The sequence below is a fragment of the Elephas maximus genome, chromosome 9, assembly GCF_024166365.1.
Source record: "Elephas maximus indicus isolate mEleMax1 chromosome 9, mEleMax1 primary haplotype, whole genome shotgun sequence".
In the NCBI taxonomy this organism is placed as follows: domain Eukaryota; kingdom Metazoa; phylum Chordata; class Mammalia; order Proboscidea; family Elephantidae; genus Elephas; species Elephas maximus.
This window is the reverse complement of record NC_064827.1, coordinates 1,204,275-1,227,517: the sequence shown is the minus strand read 5'-3', so window position 1 is coordinate 1,227,517 and position 23,243 is coordinate 1,204,275. Positions and strand designations below refer to the sequence as shown.

Sequence of the window (23,243 nt, the reverse complement as noted above, 5' to 3'; positions counted from 1 at the left end):
GCCCCGCCGCTCGGCACCGTCGTCCGCGCGGGGCGGGGCGGCTCGGGTCGGGAGCGGCTCGGCGGCGGCTCCGCCCCAGCGGCGACGGCGGCGACGGCGACTCCGCGCCCCCTCCCCCCGGAGCCGCCCTCCCCCTCGCGCCGCCCTCCCCCCGGAGCCGCCCTCCCCCTCGCGCCGCCGTCCCCCCGCGCCCCCTCCCCCTGGATCCGCCTTCCCCCCGGGTCCCCCTCCCCCCTCGCTCCCCTCTCCCCCTCGCTCCCCTCTCCCCCCGCGCCGCCCCTCCCCCCGCGCCGCCCGGCTTAAAGGAGCTGCGCACCGCGCCCGCTGCGGCCGCCAGGGGACGCCCTAGACCCTGCCCCGCTCTGGACCCCACCCTCGTCCAGACCCCAGCCCCGCCCGAGATCCCGCCCCCGCCACACCCGAGACCCAGCCCACAATCCCCACCCAAGACCTCAACCCCGACCCCGCCCCAGACCCCGCCTCCCACCCGAGGCCTCGATCCCCGGCCAGACCCCCTCCACGCGCATACCTCGGCCGAGGCACCAGACCCCAACCCCAGCCCCGAACCCACCTCTCGCTCCAAACCGGATCCCGGACCCCGACACCGCCCCAGACCCCGACCCCCGCGCCGCCGGCCAGCCAGCCACATGTTGCGGAAGAGTCGTGGTAGTGGCGTACCCAAGGCCCCTCAGAACCCACCTCCCAACCGAGGCCACCACCACCCCCTTCCAGGGGCACCTTCGAGCACTGCGCCTTCCTCCCCGTGGCAACGGGCCTGCGTCCCTCCTCCCTCAGAGGCGCCCCAGAGTGGTCCCGGCACTCCAGGGGTCCTGGGTGAGGCTCGCCCCCAGGTCACACCTTCGCCAGGCCTCCACGCAGAAGAGCTGGTGAAAAGACTTTTATTTGGACATAAAAAAACCCACTCCCAGCCCCCAGGAGCACCACCCCCAAGAGCACTGTGTCCCTCAGAGCACTGTCCCAGGAGTACTGTCAGGATGCAGGAGGAGGATAGCCGCTCACACCTGGCGGGACACAAACAGGGGAGCTGGTGTGAGGGACTGTGGTGGGGCTACCCAGACAGGGGCCTCCGCCTTCCTGACCCCTGTGAGAGGGTTCCACGACCCATGTGAATGAGGCACCTGGTGACCAGTGGTCCCTCTGTGGGCCGGCAGGACAGGCTAGTTGAGCTCTGCCAGGTGGGGGCTGTGGAGTTTCCTGGGCAGCGAGAGGGAAGGAAAGGCCCACTGGTCCCCGAATTGCTCCTGCATGGGGGGCAGACAGGGCTCATGGGGAAACTGAGGCCGTCCTCTCTGTGGCGGCTCGTTCTTCTCCCCGCGCCCACCCGTCCAGGAGCAAGTCCCGTCTTTGGGATCGAGTTCGTTCCGTAGACTTGGCCTGGTGCCTGCTGGAGCGCGGGGGACGCTGGACAGACCCCGATCCCAGGTCAGGCAGAAAGGGGCTGCGGAGGTTCGGGGTGACTCCCCTTGAGGCCGGCAGAGGGCAGCAGAGGGCCGACCGGAACTGCGGGAGGGGAGGGCCCAGTGGGGCGCTCTGATAGCTCCTCACCAGCCTCAGTTTCCCCACCTGTGATGGGGGGGTGTGGCGTCCAGTGTTTGGGGCACACATAGAGGGTGCACCTAAAATGCACAGCCCCCGCCCCAGCTCCTTCTCTGCAGCCAGCGGGGGCCGGCTCTGGTCAGGTGGATGGGAGCTCAAGCCTCCACCTCCGCCCCCCCACAAGCCTGGAGACACTTCTTTCTCACCGGTCAACACACAGGGCTGGGTCAAGGGCAGGAAATGACTGGCAGGCCTTTCTACAAGCCACTGCCGTTAGGGGAGGGAAGGAGCTGGAGCCACGAACCACGGCTTCCTGCCTCAACGGCCGCCCACCCCCACGTGGGGCAGGGACAGCTCAGCGGCCGGCTGCCCCTCAGCTCCAGCCCCTGCCCTGCGGGGCCTGAGGGACTGGCCCCGATTCCCTCCTCAGCACTGCCTAGAGGCCGCTGAGCCCCTCTCCTCCTCACATCCAGTCCCATCAAGGGGTCACCTGGCCAGGGGGCTGCCCCCCCCTTGTTGTGCCCCTCACCACCCACCTGATACCCCCACCAGCAGTCAGAAGGAACTCCAAGTCACAGAATCAGGCCCCATTGCCCCTGGACGCCCCTCCTGCCAGGCACTGTGAGATGGGACACCTTCAACCCCAGCCAGACTCTCCCTGCACCAGCTCTCCACCCACCTCTGCCCTTTGTGAGTCAGGGACAGATCTCCAATAAGGTGCCATTTAGGGGGCTGAAGGGAGTGGGGGTGAGCCAGGGGACAGGGCCTGAGGCTGGAGCAGGTGGGAGGCCAGCGAGGAGCAGGAGGCCTGGTGGGGGCCATGGCAGATGGGCATGAAGTGGGGGCAGGTACACGGAGGCCCAGCCACCTCTGCAAAGACTGGACACAGCCATCCTCGCTCGATATTAGTTAGATCTCTACTGCCTCAGTGCCCTAATCCACTGGACCCACCATGTGCTGGTCTGTTCATCTCTGCACCTGGTGCTCACATGGTGGGGGGGAGGGGGCTCAGCCGCTGTGGAAGGAGGAGGGTGATGCTCACATCTCCCGATCAGGCCATCTGGGTTCCCCCTGCCAACCACAGCCTGGGATGCCCCCAGCCCCAGGGCCCTGACTCTAGCCCCTCTCCACCCCACGTCCCAGGACAGCCAGGGTCCCACCCAAGATTCCTGGAAGGTGGGTGCTGTGCCCCCACCTAAGTTCCTCCCTGCCCTTCCCTCCGCATCCCCAGTGCCCACCAGCCTCTTCCTCCAAGCAGCCTCCCCAGCCTGACCTGCCAACCTGCCGTGACCTTCCCTCACCCCTTGGCCTCTGACCACAGTCTCTGCTTTTGCCTGATGGGACTCCCACAGCCCATGGCGTTCAGGCCTGGAACCAGCCCTCAAGGTCCTCATAGACCTGGCCTCGAGGCAGGTGGGGGTAGCGGGCACAGATGGCGCAAAAGCGCTCCTGCCAGTCGCCGACCAGCCGCACGCGCAGCTGGTCGCGCCAGGCAAAGAAGCGCTGGTAGCGAGTCTTGTTCATGCCAGCCAGGAAGGCGGCCAACTCCCGGGTCGAGCCGAAGTCGTCCACGTGCACAAAGGTGTCGGGCGGCACAAAAGCCTCGTAGTTGGCCCGCGGGGGCCCCAGCACCACAGGCACAGTGCCGGCCGCCAGCGCGTTACGCCAGAACTTTTCCGTGATGTAGTCTCGGTGCTGAGAGTTCTCAAAGGCCAGGTAGAAACGGTAGCGGGCCACGGTGGGCAGCAGGCAGTCGGCACAGAGTGGCCGCCCGATAGCCCGGCCAAACACATCTATCCGCAGGTAAGGCGCCAGCTGACGGTACAGTCGCGCCCGCTGCTGTCGCTCCTGGAAGTTGCTGACCACCCAGGTGGCCACCCCACTTTTGGTTGGCAGTGGCGGGGGCGGGGGCCCCGTGCGCGGCTCCAGGTGGCCATAGGGCACGAAGATGTCCGAGTCCTGCCGGTAGCTCAGCACCCAGTTGAAGATGCCGTGGAGGCGCCTGAGGCCATGCGTGTGGCTGGGCGACTCCATGGAGGCCCAGACCCAGGGCTGCCCCTGCGGCCGCCTGTCTAGGGGCAGCCGGACCCGGTGTGCCTGCAGTTCACGGTGGTGGAAGACCACAGCGTCAGCACTGGCCAGCAGGCTTCGGTTGGCGCTCAGGCGGCAGTGGGTGGCCCCAAAGCGGGTACAGGTGTCGCTAGGCAGGTCCGGGGGCTCGTCAGCAAAGGGCCAGTGCCAGACGAGGATGGTAAGTGTGGGCTGGGGCTCCAGGGTCTCCCCAGGGACTAGCCTGGGAGGCCACAGAAGCCAGAGGGCCAAGAGCAGGGCCCCCCCAGCCAGGCTCCACCAGGCCCTCAGCCGCCATCTAGCCAGTACCTGTAGCAGGGACGAGGGAGGAGAAGCTGTCACCCCCAGGTGAGCCCAGGGACACCCAAGGCCCGCCGCCCGCCGCCCCCATGGCCTGAGCTTCCCCACCCTAAGGCTTCCCCGCCATGAGGCACTCACGGGCATTTTTCATCCACTGCCGCCCCCGGCCAGACTCCCAGGATCAGTCACCCAGGAAACCCTGGCCTTGAAATCACAGCAGCCAGAGGCAGAGGCACCCTGAAATCACGGCTTCGCCCACACGCGTAACCCCCAGGAGTGCTCCTTCCTCTCCCCAAGGTGAGGGAAGGAGGCCACCTTCCCGTCCCAGTCCCGCCCCCGCAGGGGGTGGGGAGGCCTTGGCATCACCACCTTCCCTGCCCCCTGGGGCTCTGGCTGCCTGGGGGCGGCGACTGGACAGGCGCGTAGGTGTGGGGGCTCAGCCTGGCACCCGCTGTCTGCCAAGAGGCTCAGAGGTGACCCTAGGCTCACAGGGTGGCAGGAGGAGGGCCTGGCTGGCCTCGGGGAAGGCACCCAGGTGGGGCACCCCAGAAGGGCTGGCACCACCCTCCCGCCCACTGTTCCAGCCACATCACCCACTTCCCCGCTGACGACCTGCTCTTCCCGCCGCCTGACCCTTGCAGATGTGCTGTGCTCAGCTCTCTGCCTGGGCCTGAGGTTTCTCCTGCTGCCGCGGATTGGGCCACCCTGCCCCACCCTGTGCCCTTAGGAACCGCCTCGTGTTCAGAACCCAGATCTCCAGAGAGGGGTCTGTCCAAATGAGGCCCCACGACAGACAGAGAGATGCCAGGCCCCAGAGTGGGGCAGGGTGGTACGGGGGTTGCTGCACATTGCACAGGTATCCTGCCCAGGGACAGTGCAGGCTGGCCCATGGCTGAGGGGCTGCTCAGACCAGCTGGGGGCCTGGGACTGCTCAGGGGTCTCCAGGTCTCCTCCTCTTGGCCACAGCTGGGCAAGAGCAAGCAGGGGGCTTTCCAGGCTGGAACGGGAAGGAGTCATTCTGTTCCTGACGCCAGAGTGCAGGGGGCTGGCGCCCGCTCCAGGAAAAGGAAACCTTGAGATTCAGATCCCCTGGCCTCCCTCTGGCTGCCCTGGGGGTCCACTTCCTTCCCCTTTCGCTGTGACCCCTCTGGGCTGGGGTTGCCATGAGGCCGTGCAGGTTAGCCCGGAGGCCTAGAGACTCATGGTCTTGGCAACCAGGCAGAGGAGGCCCCAGCTGTGGCTGCACCCCACTGTCAGCCAAGGCTGTGCCCCACCAACTCCCTCCACCCCAGCTGGACATCACCCTGCCCGTTGTCCAAGACTGGTCCCTAGTGAGGCATGCTGAAGCCCAGCCTTCTTCTCAGTGTCCTGGAGGCCCCAGGATGGTCAGGTTTCTTGAGGCCCCAGACCAGGTCCCAGGGAAGGAACAACAACCAGGAACTGCTGGCCAGGTCCACTGCCCACGAGCCCTCCTAGAGGCCCTGCCCTGCCATGGCCACTCTTGGGGCCCACACGCTCCTGGCCCCCACGAGAGCAGAGCTGCTGTGAAGGGTGGTGCCTGGGGAGCTGGCAGCAGACCCCAGGGGGGTGAGGGGAAGTCCAGAAGAGGGGAGGTAGCAGGGCCCCATGGAGATTCCCCCTGCTCCCTGCCCCAGCATAACCTCCACACTGCGGAAACTTGTGCAAGACCCGACAGGGGAGGGAGGGCTGTGGGGACACAGGAAGCCATCGGCTGGCCTGAGACATGGCTCTGCTCCCTGCTGACCCTACCACAGAGGGCCCACCGGGCCCGTCCTTCCAGAGCCGCCTGGGTATAGGACGATGACCACAGGGCACCTGGGTCTTGGCTCACCCCCACATGCTTCCTGGCAGGGCAACCCCAGGGGAGCCACGCCCTGGCCTTGAGCCTCCTTTCGCCCCACCTCTTCTCCCTGCAGCGGGGAGGAGGGGGCCACAGGAAGGACAGGATCCTGCTGCAGCCCTCCAGGGACCTGGCCATCCTTCCTGTTTGCTCTGCCAGCCTGGCAGAACCTTGCCACAGGCCCCACCCACACCCGCAGCCTCCCCACCGAGTCCTGGGCTGGGCTACCCCACCTCAAGAAGGCCAGCACAGGTTGGTAGCCACAGTGGCCAGGTCGTGGGAACTTGCTGGTGGGAAATGAGGGGCTGGGAAGGAGGGCCACAGTGGTTTAGAACGAAAGAAAGGGGTGAGACAGCGTGAGTCAAAGGGAAAGTCGGGGGCCTCATCCTGCCATCTCACCCTGAAACCTGGCCTCCTGATGCGCCGGGTGCCCTGGGCCACAGGCGGAAGGACTACGCACATGGACAAGGTTAGCAGCCCTAGAGCATCACAGGGTCAGCAGTGGGGCTGTCTCTGCCTTGCAGCCCTAGTGCCCACCTCGTCCAGCACCAGCAAAGAGGCCTCAACACAGCAGGCCCTGCGTGGAGGTGGGCAGGCCACTGGGCTTCAGACTGCTGTCCCCTGCACGCGGCAGCACCTGGGCAGCCCAAGAGTGACGCTGTCTTGGTGGCAGCAGGCAACTAGTGCTCCTCGAGGGCCCCCTGGTGGCTGTGCCCTGAAGATGTCTGGCTCCTGCCATTGAGGCAGCGAAGACAGAAGAGAGGGCAGCTGGCAGGAGGGGTGGGGCTGGGGACTAGGGAACACTGCTGGGCTCACCTTCAGGAAGGGGGTGCACAGAGGACAGAGTCTGGGAGGCTCGTGGAGACCAGAGGGCCCCGGGGGCATGCTGAGGGGGCAGCACAAGGGCAGAGCCAGGAGCATTTTGGCAGGCCAGACCTTCTACCTGCCAACGAACACGGAACCAGACACCCACCACCACCTGGAGGGCACAGGTGCAGCCCAGTGGCTGGCCCAGCCTCCACTCTCCTCCCTTCCTGCCCAGTGGGGAGCGTGCCTATACCCTTGTCCAGGCACAGCTCCTGGGCCAACTCCCAGAGGACACCCCCATGCCCCGATGCTCACCACCAACGTGGGTCTGCACCTAGACCCCTCCTCTGTGCTGCCTGGCTTGGTGGGGGGACTCTGGGCCCAGCCCACCCTACCAACCAGGCTGGCAGGAGGGCGCTGTGAACAGCAGTGGGAGGGTAGAACCCCGTGGGTCCACCACTGGGGGGGGTCTCACTTCCTGGGGTCTTGTCTAGGGGATCACATCTGGGTGGGCTCACCCAGGATCTGGGCAGGAATGGGGACGCTGCCTATGGCCTGTGGGGTCAGGCGCCCCAAGCTGGAGAGGTTTGCTCAGGAGCGGAAGCAACCCACTCACCTCCCAGGCTGACTCGGAATGGCCCAGGCCCCTCTGGTGGAGACTGGGTGGAGGAGGGGTGGCTGGCCAGAAGCCAGATCTGGGGTGGGGTCCAGCCAAAGGACTGAGGCAAGATGGGCCTCTGGCTGCTGCCAGGGAAGGCGTTCAGTGGCAGGAAGGTGGGTGAGGACAGACACAGTAGTGGGGGCTGAAGCTGTGTGGCAGGTGGCGGGGGGGACACTTGGGCAGGGCCTGGCCAGACTGCTCACACCCCAAGCCCCAGCCCAGGGCCACTCCTCCACACCTGGGGGGCCCAGTGGGAAGCAGGCTGGCTAATGACAGCTGTCTAAGATCTGATTTTGAGTTGACCCAGGCTGATGGAAGCCATGAAAGCCGGGGAGCAGGCTGATAAGTGGCCAGGAGCCTGAGCAGGGCAGAAGGGGCATGGATGGCTCCATTGCCCAAAGACCTCAGGCTCTTACCATCTCTTCCCAGACACACCCCAGCTCCTCACCTCATTGCAGCAGCTGCTGGAAGAGGGCACCCTCTTCTCCAGGGGAAGTGGGCAGCAGGCCCTGGGGGCAGGTGTGAGGCCCCTGAGAAGGTCGAGAAAAGAGGGTACACTGGGTGGCAGCTCTCACCACCCAGGTCAGGCCAGCGGGGTGCTATCTAGGCCTGGGCATCTAGGCTTTGGGCTGGAACAGGGCCAGGCCTCCCCCTCAGAGGACTCCAGGTATCTGCCTGGCAGGGACTTGGGGTTCGGGAAGCAAGTGGTGGTGGGGGGTTGGAGGCCCCAGCAGAGGCACCTGGGAAGGCAAGAAAGGTGGGACCAGTGGGACCTGGGTATTCCCTGCCACTGAGCCGCAGTGGAGGCCCTGGTTCTGCGGACAAGTTAGGCTACTAACTCAGACAACTTTGTATCAGTGGGCTCCTAGTGCCATGAGCAGGGTGTGGCAAAGGCACAGTGGTGTGACCTGATGCTGGTGGTGTGAGTCGCCCTGGGCTGGGGTCAGGGCTGAGGTCCAGGCTGAGGACACAGGCTAGGTATGACCTTGGGCCTTTCTGGGAGAAACTTGGCTGCCTTCTCCCATCCTGGAGCTGGCAGTTGGGGGCTGGGGTGGGAAAGGTGGACATCACGGCCCCAGAGGCTGGCCAGGAGTTCCAGGGGTGCTGCCAGACCCAGCCAGATGCCCAGCGCTGTGTGCCCTTGAGCAAGGCTTTAACCTCCCTGCACCCCAGTTTTCATGGGAAGAAGATAACATGGCTATCTCTCTTCATGGCATGAATTACATCCTGGGGGATGTGGGGTGCTAGGCCCCCAGCCTGGTCCGTTCACCCCATCCTGCACTAGGCCCCACTGCTTTCTGGCCCCAGAAGCCCCTCTGCCCAGTTCAAGCTGGCAGCTTTGCTCTGCAGTGCTGCCCAGCTCCAGGCCCAAGGTCAAAGAATACCCCACTGGCCTTGCTCCCCCTTGATTGGGAAGCAACTCCTATCTCCCAGCATTCAAGGCCCCCTGCCATCTCACCCAATCCATTTGGTGTAAACACCTGGGTGTACCCCATTTCCCCCAGGTCCCTCTGGCTGGCATGCCCTCAACCCCCACACTGTCCAGGGACCCTAGAGTCCACAGCCCTGTGACGAATCCATACTCAGTGCTGCATCTTGGGCCCCTTGCTGCCGTCCACCCCAGAGAAACTTGGGCAGCAGGGGGATGGAGGTGTGGTCACATGTGTGCTGCCCCTTCCTCCCCAACCACAGGATGGGGTCTCCGAGGAGTCAGCCAACTCCAAAGCTGGCTTGGCCCTTTCCAACTTAGGAACAGAAGGTCCGGTGTAGGTGGGGTCTACAAAGGAAGAGGGATGGCGGCAGCCTCAGTTACCTCCCCAGCCCTGTGGGACAGTCTTCCCAAACAGGGGAGAGAGATACCCCCCTGCCTGAGGGTTCTGGGGGAGGCCTTAGGCCCCCTCCAGGGTCTACGCACCATAACCCGCTCCTCCAAGGCACACAGAAAGCCACGCAGAGGCCACAAGTTTGAAATGTACTTTTAATTGGCTTTTGTCTCCAAGGTAACTAGCTGATCCATACCTGACCTCCCCAGGTCTCTAGAGTTCTCACTGCCTCGCCCCATCCAGTTTGGGGTCCGGATCCTGAACCAAGAAGCACGACCGGGCAGAGGGTGTCCCGGGCCCAGCGGCCCCTCGCCCAGCCGAAAACATGGGGTGCTGTCAGGACGCGTTCTTTCTTGGTAACCCCCGGCTCTGCCCCTTCCACAGCGGCTGCAGGCCCCGGTCACTGCAGTGGGGGCGTGGCCAGCGAGGAGTCGTCGAATAGCGGGTTCCGGACCTCCATCTCTCCGGTCTGCGAAGGCGGGGCGTCAGGCGGGGAAGGGGCGGGGACAGGGAGGGGCGGGGACAGGGAGGGGCGGGGCGGGACAGGGAAGGGGCGGGGAGCGACAAGCAGGGGCGGGGCGGGGCGGGGCGGGGCAGGGAGAGAGCCGGGGCGTCCCCTGCGCGCTGCAGCCCTGCCCCCGCGGCGGCGCTCTCACCGGAGCCAGGCCCGGGCACTCGTACACCGTGAAGTCTCCGTCTTCGTTCTCCTCGTCCGAGGACACCGAGTCCAGCTCCTTGGGGGGCTCTTTATGCCTGAGGCGGGGGCCGGTAGAGTGGGCGGGGTCGCGGGGTCTCTGGGTCTTCCCCCCCAACCCTCCAGGTCGGCCCGGCCAGGGTCGCAGACTGGGAGTCTCACTCACTGCCGCCCAGGGTGGAGTGGCCAGGCACCGAGTGGGGGCAGCGGCCAGGTGCTGGGGTGGGGGCGGCAGGCCAGGGCTGGGGACGGTGGCTGGGTCCCGGGGTTGGGGCAGTGGGTTCCAGGCTGGGAGCCACTCACCGCTCCAGGCACAGCATCTGCTGCTTTTGGTGCTGGTAGTGGTACACCTCGGCGCTGTGCGCCAGTCGCTGGTCCCCGGGCTGCGGAAGGGCGAGCTGGGTCAGGAGGCCGCGGGCCGGGGCGGGCCGGCGGGGGGTGGGAGGGGACGGGGCCACGCACCGAGATCCGGGGAGACGCCGGGGAGCCGGGGTCCTTCTGCGCAGCGTAGTCGGCCTTCTGGCTCAGGCGGATTTCTCGCTGCAGCCTGCGAGAGGGGGAGCGTGAGACCCCCACGATGGCCGTCCCTCGTCCCGCGCGCGCCCAGCCACCTGCCCGCGCTCACCTGCACCAGCAGAAGGCGGCCATGGCGAGGGCGGCTGCGCCGGCCAAGGAGCACGCCAGGATCGGCACTGCAGGGAGGGGGGCAGTGAGGGCAGTGTGGGGGCGCCGGGCCCTGCCTCCCCCGCCGGCTCTGCCCCCCGAGACCTACCGAGGACCAGGCCATCGCCGCGCCCGCCTCGGGGCTCCAGGGGAGACATATGCACGGGCCCCGATGACACTGGGGAGCCCAAGGAGGCATGAGAAGCGGGCGTAGGGGCTCCCCGGGGGAAGGGGAGGCCCAGCTCGGGTCCCCGGCCCGGCTGGGACAGCCCCAGGGTGGCTGCTGCAGAGAGAAGGCAGGTCAGAATGCAGGACCAGGCCGGGGTCACAGGCGCCAAGGGGAAGTTCCGAGGGGTAACAGCCGGATCTCACCAGGCTCCAGAAGCCGATGTCGGACCTCTGGCTGTGGCTGCTGGGTGAGCCCTGAGGGCCCTGCCTCCTGCCGGGCAAGCTCCTGGGCTAGAAAGTCGATCTCATCTTCCAATCTGGGCTGGGGTAAGCCCCTCCCTAGGAAGGCCAGGGGCCATCAGGCTGAGGAGCCCCCAGCCCCTTGGCTGGCAACACCAGCCTCAGGTGACCTCCCAGAAGGGAGGGGGCACATCTTGAGCCAAGCGTCTGCCAGAGGACCTGGTACTAGCCTTCTGCCCCGTCTCACCCAGTTGCCATGGTGACAACTGAGGGCACTTCAGGAGAACAGCAGGATCAGTTCCCAGGGAAAATGGGGTCGGGCAGGAGGGGAGGCATGCTAGGGGAACGCTAAAAGATCAGCAAGAGAAAGGCAAGGATGCCCCTTACCGGACACTTTATCCATAAAAGAGCACGGGTCCCCACAAGGCCTGGGCAGAGCAGTGGGGCCCCTTCCCCTGCCCTCCCAAACTGGCTTGCTGGGCCCCCATTCCAAAGCATCTTCTCCGGCCAAGGGGAGTCAGTGGCTCCCCAAGAAGTAAGCCCAATCACCCAGGCTCTGCCTCTGCCTACTCCACCCCCGCTAGGCAGGTCATCAGGAGAAAGGGCTGGGGCAGGGCTGGGACCCCCACTTGCTGCAGCTGAAGGGTCCACAGCTCAGGCAAAGACTCCCAGATAGACACCCACAGAAACAGCAGAGAGAGACAGTGACCTTTCTGACACCGGCCTGCTGGCCCCTTCCCAGCACCCCCCCCCATATTGCCCCATTACACCTCAGAAACTCAGTGTCCAGCTGTCCTGACACTCTGGCCTCCAGGTCAGTGGTGCGGCCAGCCCCAGTGCCCAGCAGGTGCTCTTATGTGTTTGTTAAAAAGTAGGTCGGTGAGCGATGGGAAGAGCAGGGGTGGGTGAGTGGGGCACCCAGTGGTGGGGAGAGGCATGAGGCAGAGCCTGTAGGAGCATCCATACAAGACCTGGGGACTCTCCTCTTCCGGGATCACCCCAACACTTCACACTGGACACCCCTTGCCCTGGGAGGGGAACTTGTTGAGGCAGGTCGGAGGCACCTCGAACAGCTCCAGGCAGTCATGGGTGGAGACATGAGAGTCCCCCAGCCTTAGGCCTGAGCACCTGCACAGAGCAGGGACCTAGTAGTGGCCACCTTCACAGCCCTGGGAGCTGACCTTCTGCCTACCATGGAAGCAGTTCAGCTGCGGGAGGTGGCAGGATGTGCTTACTTACCTGGAGGCCGGCGTGTCCTGGGCACACAGAGTCCGTGCTGGTCCTCCTGGAAGGGTTGAAGGCAGGGCCCACAGACGTGCGCACCTGGGGGGCACCGTGCCCGCCTCCTCAGGGCACAGTCCAGGCTCCCGGGGCAGGTGGTTGCATCTGGGAGGAGGCAGAGGCAGGAGGGGTCACGGCCCTGCTCTGAGGCCTTGCACAGCAGCAGCACCACCAAGCACCAGACACCTCCCCCACAGAGCAGGCCTGGCTCCGGCCATTGTTCTGGGCGGGCCCTTCCTCCCTGCTGCCAGGGATCAGAACCAGGAAGACAAACAATCCCAAGACTTATCGGAACTGCCCTGCCCCACCCTTTCCCCAGAGCCCACCTCCCAGGCCTGGTAGAGCTGCCGCACCAGAAAATGTCCCTCACTGTTTGGGCAGCACTGGGCTCTGCAGTCAAGGCCTCGTCACCCCCAAACCTAGCCTTCTGTGCCCTGTACCCTCCGCCCAGGCTGGGAGCCTAGATGTTTCTCTGGCTCAGGGGTAGCAAAGAATGCTGGCCACCCTACATCTCTCCCACGGCATAGGGCTGCCCCAAATCCCCACCACACCATCCCGCAGCCCTAAAGAGCCAGCCTGAAGGCAGTTGGTCCCCCTAGCCCAACCTCTGGCTTGTTCCAGGGCACAGAGACCCTGCTGGGGTAGGGGAGACCTGGGATGGAGTTGACCGGAGCCACCTGCTTGGGGTGAGGAGCCTGGGATGGGGTCACTTCCACAGCCACACTGAAGCCAGGTGCCTGCTCAGGGCAGGGAGGGGCTCATCTCTCTCTCAGCCCCTCAGCACACTTGAATTTCCCAGCTGAAGGCCCAGACCATGGTGTCCTACTTGTACATACTGCTACTCGGTCCCCCAGAGAGGGAGCACTTCAGGCTTCCAGAAGGGGCAGGAGCCCATCCTGATGCTGGGAGAGGCAGTGGCCCTGCTTCAGTTTGCTCCTGGGAGGCAGGAGGGGAATGTCCTGAGGCCTGGGACTCTGGCTTCCTAAGGACCCAGCCAGAACCAGGGGGTACACAGCAGGATCATGACCCCCACCGGGGAAGCTGGGGGTGCGTCTGGTTGAGGGTCCCTGGGGCTGTCCACCTCCCCCACGGTGGGCTGGGCCACTGGGGCCCAGGGTGACGTGGGTGATTAGGAACTCTGTCCTTCTCCAGACCTTGGCTGCCCTGGCTTGGTTTCCTTGGTAACCTGATACTCTGCACTCTGCCTCGGGCTGTAAGGATCTCAGCAGAGGAAGTTCCGGCAGCTGCTGTGGCAGGTGGGCAGCAGAGGGGGGCGGCACAGGCTCCCATCCCAGGCATCCTCACCTCCACCACTGAATCAGCCTGGCTGGAGCCTCGGGCTCGAGCTGGTTAAACATTAATTCTGTGCCAGCAGGTCCATCTGGACCCCACCCAGTGGCTGGGCACATGGAGAGCCAGGCAGTTCCTGCCCCTGGCACTAATAACCCAGAATCCACCAGGCCGAAGGCAGGAGCCTGAGGTACAAAGCGGACTCTGGGGTCCTCCGTGACCGCCTTCCCCGAAGCCCTCTAGCCCAGGAGGCAGCTGCTGCCTGTTTACTCCAGAAACGCTGCCCCTCTGGCCTCAGAGGCTGACGAGGAGGTTCCAAGAGCAGCAGCAGCTGGAGAGTGACTGGCACCCTGCCCCACACCTAGGCATCCCCAAGGTCCCTGCCAGGGTGCTGAGCAGCAGCCTTGGGCACTGTGGGTGGTAGCCAGCTGCCCACAGAGGCAGGTATAAACCTGTAGCAACCTATGGGCAGCAGAGACATCACTGCCCCTGGGGCTGCACACAGCAAGCTCTAAGCTGTTTCCACTGGAGGCCCCATCTGGCAATCCCCGAACCAAGATCTCAGCAGATGGCCTCCGCCATCACTGGTCAGCTACCTTTGGGTCCTCGGACCTCCCTGGATCCTTCACTGGTCATGCCAACCTCCCATCCAGGGGCGCTGTGCCCAGGAATAAGCCTGGCCTCATGAGAGGCCTCACAGGCAAAATCAGATTGCCCAGGTGAGCATCGCAGCTCCACCACACACTAGCCACTTAACTTCTCTGTGCCTCGGTTCCCTCATCTGTGAAACGGACCAACAGCACCTGTCCTGAAGGGCTGCCAGGAGAAATGAGTGATCATATGTGAGTGAAGTGTTTGGAACTTCATAAGTGCTGTGGACTGTTAGCTGTCCATCTTGATAGAATCATTATTCTCAGGTCACCCCGGATGCTGGGCACAGTCTCTTTGTTTAGCCTCTTTGTGGGAGGGTGCACTTGGGGCCTGGGAGGCAGAGTCCTGGATTCCTGCAGACCATCCGTGCTTGAAGTCTCAGTGCCCATTTGGGAGGTAGGGACGGCCTCTCAGGAGCATGGGCTCCTGGCTCCTTTACCCAAGTCTACACTGGAGGGTGACGGAAACTCCAAGCTGCTCCCCACCGGGGTGTGAGAGGAAGCTCTGAACCTAGAAGGGCCCCACCCCCCCACTCCCCCGCCCCCCCCCCCACAGAAGCCAGAACAAGACTCTAAGTGTGGGGTGGTCTGTTAAAGGCCCAAGGAACCTTCAGACCTGGCCATGGCAGCAAAGCAAGGCTTGTGTGCAACACCACCCGAGGCGTGGAGAAAGGCAGACCGGCGCCGAGTGGCAGACCCCTGGACAGACATGGGCAGCAAGGCCGGCAGGCACCCAGAGCCAGGCACACCCAGGCTGAGACACAGAGACACACACAACAGAGCCGCACACAGGGCAGACTCGGCCGCGGGCCCACCAAGCCAGAGCCGGGGGACACGCGGCCGCGGCGCAGAGACCTCGGAGACAGACAGACAGGCTCGCAGACCCAGAGGCAAAGGCCGTAAGGTCCTGAAGTTCAGGTTCGCTGTCCCGATGGCGCGCCCCCGCTGTTTACCGCACCCTAGGCCAAGGCGGGGACCGCGGGCTGTCATAGCGCAGGGCGAGGGCACAGCCGTGGCAGCCAGGGAAGCTCCAGCTCCCCGCCGCGAAGGGCCCGAACCTGCGCCGCGCGCTCGCTCACCCAGGCGTCCGGCGGCGGCCCCGCGCAAGGCCGCACCGAGGATGAGGCCGGAAAGCAGGAGCCGCAGCAGCCGCAGGTGCCGCGGGGAAGGTGGAGGGGCGGGAGTCGCCATCCTTCAGCGCCACCGCAGGGGCAGCATGGCACCGCGTGGCCCGGGGCTCGGCGAGGGGATCCGGGCGCCGCGACGGAGAAGGCAGAGGAGGAAGTGGAGGCGGAGGAGGCGGTGAAGGAGGAGGAGAAGGAAAAGCGGCGGCGGCGGCGGCGGTGGCGGCGCTGACGCCGCAGCAAAGAATCCAGGAGGGAGGCGAGGCGGCCCCTGGCGCGCGCGCTAGGGAAGTGCGCCTGCGTGCTGGTCCAGCGGGGGCGGGACGGCTCCTCCAGGCTGCGCCCCCGCCTCTTCTCCCCTCCCCCACTCCACCCCTCGTCTCGGGCCTCTCCAGGCCTTAGAGTGCTTCCGATCCTTGCAGCCTTTGCAGCCGGGGCCTTCCTCAGCTTTTGACGAATCCGGCTTGGGACTGGCCGCGGGTAGGCTTCCCCGAGATTCGCTCCCACCCCACTCCCCACCCCTGCTGAAGAAGAGGACCTGGCTAGGTCTAGTGGAGTGAGCCGCCAGGAAGAGCTGGACACGCAGGCGTTACGGATGGCCAGGTGCACACGGATGCACAGCTGTGCGCAAAGACGCATCAGGGCACTCAGACACGGGGAAAAGCAACCTCCACGCCTAAACGAGGCTGGCGCTGACGGCCGTGCTCAGGGGAGGCCACAAGGGGGCAAGAGGGACCTGGAGTTACTGATGAGGGCCGGCTGGGAGCTGTCCAAGGTGGTCCTACCGGGCTCCGGATAGGTAGGCCCCAGGAGTCCCTGGGGCTCTACCATAGCAAGCACCTATGACGCCCGCCTTACATCCCACCTGCTGCCTCATGGGAGCACGCCCCACGCCCTCCAACCTGGGAACCCCACATCCCTGAGAGAACAAGGGTGAGACCCTCAGCCCGTGCTTGCCCTTAGCCCTACCGGCCTTAATACTCCCAGGCTGGGACTAGCTGCCCTCAGGTTTGTGAAATGGCTCAAAAATGGCGGAAGTGCGGGGTGAGGGCGGTGAGCGCAACAAGGACCTTCCCCTCCCCCTCCGGGCATAGACCAGATAGAAACAGTGTCTGCGCTCACTTCCCAGAAGGGAAGGGGGGCAGCCTTCCCACAGTGGTAGGGGGAGGGGTCTGCAGGAACTGTGTCATTCAGCGGAGCTGGGGGCCTGGCGCGGGCCTCTTGGAGATTCAGGGAGCTGAGCCTCCGCATCCAGGTGGGAGGGGCGCAGTGTCCTCTAAGATTGAGCGCCCCGTTTCGACGCTCTTTGAGAGATTAATCCCTCCTGCGATGGGGCCGTGAGCGCCTCCTGGCCCAATCTCATCCTTGGTCCCATCCCTGCCCTGCCCCGACACCACCTCCTGTTGAGTCCCCCCTCTCAACTTAGTCTCTTTCGCACAGGCTGCACACTAAGCAGCGGCGCCCCCACCCCTTTGCTAGTTCCCCAAGCCAACTCTAGGCCAGGAGCCCGCCTCAAGCCCAGCTAGGTCACTGGTCTGAAGAGGGGCGGGGGAGCTTGGCCGGCCAGCAGGAGAAGACTCTAGGGGGATTCAGGACTCCTTTCTTCGGCCGGCCGTTGGGGGCAGCAACTCCAGGCCGCCAAGAGAGATGGGGAGGAGGGTCAGCACCGCCCCAGTCTGGGCCCAGACAAGAAGGAAGGAGGGAGGGAGAGAGGTGTCCACAGGATAGCAAGGTCGAGGGGACCAGGAGCAAGCCTACTAGCACAGCTGGAGGGGGCCAGGCACCAGCAAAGAGGTCCCACCCTATGAACACTCTACACTGCTCTAGGAAAAAAAAAATTTATTACAAAATCTTACAAGTAGGCGCTGGGCTGGCTCCCAACCTGTGGGCTCTGACCCTCCTCCAATACGGAATGGAGGGGGATCGAGGACCCTGGTTGTCGGAATAAAAACCCCACTCCCTGGCGAGCAGTCATAGACTGAGAACTGCCACAGACAGTTGGGGGGTCTGGAGACCCCCAACCCCAGGAAGTGGAGAGGTAGCAGATGCCTTGAGATGAAGCCAAGGCTGGGGTGGGGAGGAGAAAGGAGGGCCTGGAGGGAGCAAGACTGGGTTCCTCTCGCCCACCGGAGCCCAAAGTGGGTGTGGGAGCCCGAGTCCCGTCTCTGTTCTGGGCGCGTTATGCTGGGGTGGAGGGGCAGGGGCGCGCGGAGATTGAGGGGCTGGGGACAGACCCCCGGCCCGCCACTAGTTGGCGCTCAACTACTTGACAGAGCGCACCTGGCGCAGCAAAAGGACAAGCGCGGCCAGGAGCAAGGCTGCGAAGAGCAGGAGAAGGACGACCCAGGAGCCGAACTCCGAGCCCTTGCGCAGCCCTGGCGGGTCGGCGGGGATCATGTTGGTCAAATTGAGCATGTAGCCGAGCGCCCAGCCGATCGCCGTGTCCCCGGCCTGCAGGGGCGCCGGGAGGCTTCAGCCTCGATGGGGCTCGGAAGCCCCGCCCCGGCCCCGCCCCTCAGAGCCCCGCCCCCGCCCCCGCGCCCACCTTCTGCTGGAAGGTCACTCGGCCGAAGGCGCGCTCGTCAAAGCCATAGCCGCGGCTCATCAGCTGCCACACGAACGTGGCCCCTGCGCAGTAGTCGGCCAGGCGGGACCCCTCCCCTGGCGCCCGGGTCTGCAGCTGGGATGCAGACAGACAGCGTCGGCAGTGGTGAGGCCCGGCCCGGAGGACTCGCCCCAGGGCAGAGGGGTGGCCAACGGTGTGCTGCCCCCCTCCCTGCACACTCAGGGAGTGCAAGGCCAGAGACCACGTCACCAACCCGAACACGCAGCAAGACCGAGGCCTGGACAGGGAAGACTGAGGCCAGGGCATGGGCCAAGCCTGCCTGACTGGCCAGGTAGCAGCCTGTGTCCCTCCCTCCCGGGTGAGGCCTCTGCCTGGAAGACAGCCTCAGCCAGGGGACACAGCACAGGGCTGCAGCACCTTAGGGTGTCGCCACGGAGCAGAGGAGCCCCTGGCTGCTTCTTCTGCCTCCCCCAGGGCACAAGAACAGGGCAGGCTGGAGGCCTCTCTCACCACCTGACTCCGCACAGGGCTCACACATTGCTACCATTCAGACAGGTGGGCTGACAGTCTCGGTGGGGCATCTCACACCCCACAAGCCCAAAGCCAAACCCTCCATCTTTTCCCTCTCCTGAAACAGCGCTGTGTCAGGCTGGTGTCTGAAGCTGGAAAACCTGGGGGTGATCTTCAACTCCCTCCCCCATCCCCAAGCCCTGCCCAGCCTCTCATGTACCTTTCTACCCCCCAGGCTCTCTCCTAACAACTTCCTCTCAGCCCAGCTGCTCCGTGCTCCCTGCTGCCACAAGGCCTTTCCACTCACTGCTTTCTCTGCCTGGACAGCTCTTCCCATGCCCTCCAGATCTTGGCTCTAGGGTCAGGCCTCAGGGATGCTTCCGCAGCCCCAGCTGGCTCCTGATTATGCACACACACCTCCAGCACACCCCTCCCCACACCATAGCCCCCCCCCCCACGAGTCTGACTAATGCCAGTGCCGTGAGCCTTGGGTCCCTGCATACGTGGAAAGCGATGAGCGGCTGGACTGCTGCCTCCAGTGCTGGATCTTCTGTACAGCCCTGGAGGACATGGGCAGCGGGGTCTCACCTCATTCCAGGTCTGGCTGCAGATGGTCACTGTGGCTGCCTCCAGCTGCTGCAGGCTTGCCACGGGCAGCCCTGTCACAATCCTCAGGAAGTTCACAGTGTAGAAGAAAGCAGAGAAGGCCTGTGAGGGAGGGCAGTCACACTGTGGCAGACCCTAGGCATTTATGGCAACGCCCCGCTCCCCTCCGTCCACCCGGACCTACGATAAAGTTCCCCGCTACAGGAGGCTGGAAGGTGTTGTCAAAGGAGCAGCGGGAAAAGTGGCAGGAAGAGGAATTGAAGAGGCCCATCACGAGGTTTTGGCAGAGGGCAGGGTCACCGCTGCCGGACACGCTGATGCTGGCATTGCTGTTGAAGGTCTGGGGCCTCTGGGCTGCTGTGCACGGGGACCCATACACATCCTGAAGGAGCACCTTGGCAACATAGCCCCTCGGCCAGCAGGGGTGAAAGCCTTGGGTCTGGGGAATGGTGAGGGTGTAGGTAGTATTACCACCCCCCCCCCAAGTACTGCCTGTCACTCCAATCCCAGGTGGGCCTCCCCAAAGGATGAGCTGGGTGACTCTCCCACAAATTCCACATGGATGGTATCACATCTGTGCTCAGGAACAGTCCATGGTTCCCCACTGCCTTCTGAACAAAGACCAAATCCCCTGGCTAGGCATTCAAGGCCCTCCAAGACCTGGCCCCGGCCTTCCTTACTCCCCAGCCTGGCACTCATAGACCCACCCCGGCCCCTGGGTCTTCCCCATGCTGAGTTTCCTGCCACTTTTCCTGCCAGCTTCAGTAGCAGCTGCCTGGAGCAGCCCTCCACAGTGTGGCCATAGTCCAGGATCTGCTCTGAGGCCCTTCTCACCCCTCCTCCCCCAGGAGGGAGCAATGTGGGTGTGGGTGGGCTGAGGGGAGGGGCACCTGGATAACACTGGCCAGCAGCCTCTGGAGGACCTGGTCACGGCCATAACAGAGAAAGCTATGGGTGTAGACACGGTAGCGCTGGCCATAGAGGCACAGCTGGACCTCACTGGCTGGATCTTCAGCTGGACTGGCTGTCTCGAAGGTGATCTGTGTGGAGGCACCCCCCAGGTCCATGGCCCCCGTCGTCCCCTTCTTTGGTGGGAACCACCGGCCCACCCAGCCGTACTGTGGAGAGTGGAGACTGGGGGTCAGTAGATGGGTAGGTACCTTTGCCCCATGGCTCACTGGGCCTCCCCTCATCCCAGCCCACCTTGATGAAGTTCTCAAGCAGGTAGTTGACAGTCACCCAGCCGAACACCCCCTCATCCTGGCCTGAGAGGATGTGGGCACCCCGGAAGTCAAAAGGATAACGACTCAGCGTCTGTGTCACGGCCGCAAGGATACTGGCTGAGGCCTCAGGATTGGTCAGGCTGTGAAGCAGGGAACTCTGAGCACCAACCTCCCCAGGTGGCCCTAGTCCTGCCACTGGGGTACATGGGTCTGCCCAGCCACGGGGCCCCAGCCCAGGGCACCCGAGGTGTGTGGGGCCCACCCTGGACACGAAGGCTGCCCCTGTCAGGTGAAGGGCACACTCACTGGAGCAGCCGCATGCCTGCGGTGGCTCCCAGGTAGAGGGGTGTGCCAGCGTGTCTGTTCTTAGGCACATCCCGAAGCGCCTGGTCCAGGCATTCAACAAGACTCTGGCCAGCCCCAGAGGGGTTGTCTGCATAGCTGGAGATGCCCCCACCTAGAGGGAGGCAGAGAGATGGGCCCATGCCTGTGTCACAGGACAGTGGGGTCTCGGGCTACCAAATCAGGCGGCAGCTGAGTCACACCTTTCCAGCTTAAGCCTTCGGAGGGCACAGTTCAGAAACAAAGGGCCCAGGTGCTGCCCAGAGTCTCTGAGGTTGCTGCCTGCCCAGTGGGTGTGGGCCCAGGTGCCAGGACAAAGCAGTGTGGGCACCCAGGCAGCGGTTGGAAGGTTTGGGCTCTCCTGACCTAGACCACCCTCTACCTCCTGAATGCAGCAGGAGGGCCCAAGGCCTGCCTGGATGTGCCTGCCAGCTCCTCAGGCCCTCCTGCTGCCCGGGTCTTCTTCCCAGAACACAAACTGCCCAGAGCCCCTCCCACGCCCAGAAAGCCCAGCTACTCTGTCTGGGGTTCCAGCAGCTTCCAGCCGGGGACAGGCCCTGCCTGGCAGTAGGCAGAGAGGCCTGGACTGCTGTGTCTGCAGGGACTAAGGCTCTAGAGGCCCCTGAGGCCCTCCAGGGAGGGAGTGTCCAGGCTGGGAGGGCACCTGGTCTTGGGGGACCCTCACCCCGCACGTCGCAGGAGCTGTGCTGGCCCACGATACCAGTGTCGTTCTCCTTGTCTGCTGGCCACTTGTAGACAAACAGGGACGTGTGCGAAGAGCCAGCATCCAGGACAATGCCGTACTGAGGACCGGGGGGTAGGTGGGGTGAACTCAGGGTTCTGGGAGCCCTGGAGGCTATGCCCTTGGGCTCCCGCAGCTTTCTACCCCCACCCCACCTTCAGAAGTCGGAAGCGTCAGATTGGAATTCCCATTTTACAGAAGAGCAAACTGAGGCTCAGAGAAGGCCAAGGACCCCCACAGTGACAAAGCTGGGCCCTAGGGTGAATGGGGGGTTAGGTGGCCAGAAGTCCCTACTGGTCACCGCTTCCCCTCTGACTGCCCAAAGCCAGAGCAGGAACATAGGTGTGTCTTGGGGGCCATCATGGGAGGCACCTGGCTATAGCTTTCCTGGCAGGGGCAATCAGAGGGGCTGTGCCAGGCCCCAACTGGGGAGGCATCAGGGGTGCCGGGACCACACTTGGAACCCTGCCCCAGGTGGCAGGGGACTGGGAGACGAAGCCCGGCCGCAGGAGGGACCCTATCCTTCCACTCATCCTCCCTCCTGGGTACTGTTGGCTTTGACCTCAGCCCAACCTGGAGATGTGGAAGCCAGAGCCCAGGGGGACAAAGGCCAGAGGGAGGCTGGATGTGGGCCTCCAGCTCCAAAGTGCCTCTGTCTAAAGACGCCCCCTCCTGGACCTCAAAGCCAGAATGAAGGAGGTGGGTCTGTGGGGTCCTGATGGGGCCAGTGGGGAGGAGCTGGTTCTTTGCCTTCCTCGAAGCCTGGCCAAGCCCAGGACCCTGCTTCTAAATGCCAATTCCCAACACCTGCCCCGGGGCCTGGCTCCCAACGTAGGTATCAGGGCTGGAGACCACGCGGGCCTGGCTCCCTGCCCCAATTCCAGCTGAGAAGGGCCGCCCCAGTCCAAGCGCCCCCACCACCAGGAAACTCCCTCTAAGACCACTGTGCAGCGGCCAACTCATCCTCCCCTGGGCGGTTGTGCACGCTGCAGAACCACACCCTCGTCCTCTGCCCGCTGGCGGGACTTGGAGACTACCCGCCACCCCGGTCCAGACCCTCAAAGCCTCGCCCCCACAGAAGCCAGATAAGGGGTTAAGAGACCAACTCCTGGCCTCAGGGGCGGAAAGCTGGCCCAACCCACCCCCACCCCTTTTCGGCCAAGCCCAGGAGGCCTGCCAGCGCCCCACTCAAGGGCAGCGCCCGCACCGTCCAGGCCTTGGGGTGGCGGGGAGGGCTCCTTGGCTTCTGCGCCTGCCGGGCCCCGTGTGGGCCCCTAACAGCGCGCTCCTGGGCGGCGGCAGCTCCGAGCGCGAAGCGGACCACGCAGGGCTGGGCGCCGGGTCCCGCTGCGGCTGGCGGCGCCGCGAGGCTGCATGGGGCGGCCGAAGTAGACAGGCTTCGCCGCGCCGGCACCAGGCTCCGCAGCCGGCGCGGCGACAGGGAAGTTGCTGGGACTTCGGCCTCCAGCCCCGGTCTGCCCGGAAGCGCCGCAGCCGCCCTGTCCCTCGGCCTCGGGCGGGGAGCGGAGCGCAGGGGAACCCAGGCGACCCGCAGGCGCAGCCTCCGGACGTGCGCGGGGCCCGGGCGCGCACCTTGAGGCCGGGCGGCTCCGGGACGTCGCGGGTGCGGAAGCTGAGCAGGAGCAGGCCGACGAGCCCCGCCACGGCCAGCAGCAGCAAGGGCAGGAGAGACAGCACCTTCCCGGCCATGAGCGGGCGCGCCGACTGACGACGCTGCGAGACGGCGGGTCGCAAGGAGCCGGGAGGCGGAGACGGTCGGGACCGCAGGGGAGACGCCGGGGGCGGGGCGGGAAGGTCCGTCCCCCCTCCACCGGAGAGCACTCCGGGTCCCCCGCCCGCAGGGGCCTTGCGCCAGCTAACGCAGGTGAGAGGCGCGGCTTGGCTGAGTCACCGTTGCTGGTTAGTCCGACTCCAACTCCGCTCTGCACCTCCCAGCACCTGGGTCGCCGCTGGGCGCCCTGCTGCCAGCTCCCACTCTCCTTCCCACCGGCTCACCCCAGAGCCTCAACCCCTCTGACCTGCCCCCCGTGACCCCGAGCACTTG

General features: G+C 65.0%; 3 protein-coding genes across 4 annotated transcripts; all 3 read right to left on the bottom strand.

Moving 5' to 3' along the window:
- Positions 1-2,825: 2,825 nt before the first annotated feature.
- Positions 2,826-7,784, bottom strand: FUT7 (fucosyltransferase 7). Its single transcript, XM_049896758.1, has 2 exons — positions 6,605-7,784; positions 2,826-3,936 (listed from the first exon to the last, which is right to left on the bottom strand). The coding sequence occupies exons 1-2, from the start codon at positions 6,707-6,709 to the stop codon at positions 2,920-2,922; spliced, it is 1,122 nt and encodes a 373-aa protein (XP_049752715.1). The 5' UTR covers positions 6,710-7,784; the 3' UTR covers positions 2,826-2,919.
- Positions 7,785-9,439: 1,655 nt separating this feature from the next.
- Positions 9,440-15,348, bottom strand: NPDC1 (neural proliferation, differentiation and control 1). Of its 2 annotated transcripts, XM_049896001.1 has the most exons (9): positions 15,145-15,348; positions 12,084-12,230; positions 10,809-10,943; positions 10,546-10,719; positions 10,399-10,465; positions 10,236-10,320; positions 10,077-10,156; positions 9,736-9,832; positions 9,440-9,548 (listed from the first exon to the last, which is right to left on the bottom strand). In XM_049896001.1, the coding sequence occupies exons 1-9, from the start codon at positions 15,254-15,256 to the stop codon at positions 9,480-9,482; spliced, it is 966 nt and encodes a 321-aa protein (XP_049751958.1). In that variant the 5' UTR covers positions 15,257-15,348; the 3' UTR covers positions 9,440-9,479. The 2 variants fall into 2 exon arrangements, with proteins under 2 accessions (XP_049751958.1, XP_049751959.1); XM_049896002.1 differs by lacking the exon at positions 10,809-10,943.
- Positions 15,349-17,011: 1,663 nt separating this feature from the next.
- On the bottom strand, positions 17,012-23,007 carry ENTPD2 (ectonucleoside triphosphate diphosphohydrolase 2). The gene is made up of 9 exons (XM_049896000.1): positions 22,772-23,007; positions 21,122-21,239; positions 20,401-20,551; positions 20,075-20,234; positions 19,762-19,989; positions 19,056-19,310; positions 18,854-18,973; positions 17,735-17,869; positions 17,012-17,640 (listed from the first exon to the last, which is right to left on the bottom strand). The coding sequence occupies exons 1-9, from the start codon at positions 22,886-22,888 to the stop codon at positions 17,452-17,454; spliced, it is 1,473 nt and encodes a 490-aa protein (XP_049751957.1). The 5' UTR covers positions 22,889-23,007; the 3' UTR covers positions 17,012-17,451.
- Between the last annotated feature and the right edge of the window lie 236 nt (positions 23,008-23,243).

What these genes read in the sequence shown, in the direction of transcription:
- FUT7 (XM_049896758.1), bottom strand. Translation starts at nt 6,709, where the DNA reads ATGCTCCTGGCTCTGCCCTTGTGCTGCCCCCTCAGCATGCCCCCGGGG. An exon ending in TGTGCACCCCCTTCCTGAAG is followed by an intron (nt 3,937 to 6,604) that starts GTGAGCCCAGCA and finishes TCCCTGCTACAG; the next exon opens with GTACTGGCTAGATGGCGGCT.
- NPDC1 (XM_049896001.1), bottom strand. Translation starts at nt 15,256, where the DNA reads ATGGCGACTCCCGCCCCTCCACCTTCCCCGCGGCACCTGCGGCTGCTG. An exon ending in ACATCGGCTTCTGGAGCCTG is followed by an intron (nt 10,720 to 10,808) that starts GTGAGATCCGGC and finishes TTCTCTCTGCAG; the next exon opens with CAGCCACCCTGGGGCTGTCC. An exon ending in AGTGCCCGGGCCTGGCTCCG is followed by an intron (nt 9,549 to 9,735) that starts GTGAGAGCGCCG and finishes CCGCCTTCGCAG; the next exon opens with ACCGGAGAGATGGAGGTCCG.
- ENTPD2 (XM_049896000.1), bottom strand. Translation starts at nt 22,888, where the DNA reads ATGGCCGGGAAGGTGCTGTCTCTCCTGCCCTTGCTGCTGCTGGCCGTG. An exon ending in CAGCTCCTGCGACGTGCGGG is followed by an intron (nt 20,552 to 21,121) that starts GTGAGGGTCCCC and finishes GCCTCCCTCTAG; the next exon opens with GTGGGGGCATCTCCAGCTAT. An exon ending in GCAGGCATGCGGCTGCTCCA is followed by an intron (nt 20,235 to 20,400) that starts GTGAGTGTGCCC and finishes CCTGCTTCACAG; the next exon opens with CCTGACCAATCCTGAGGCCT.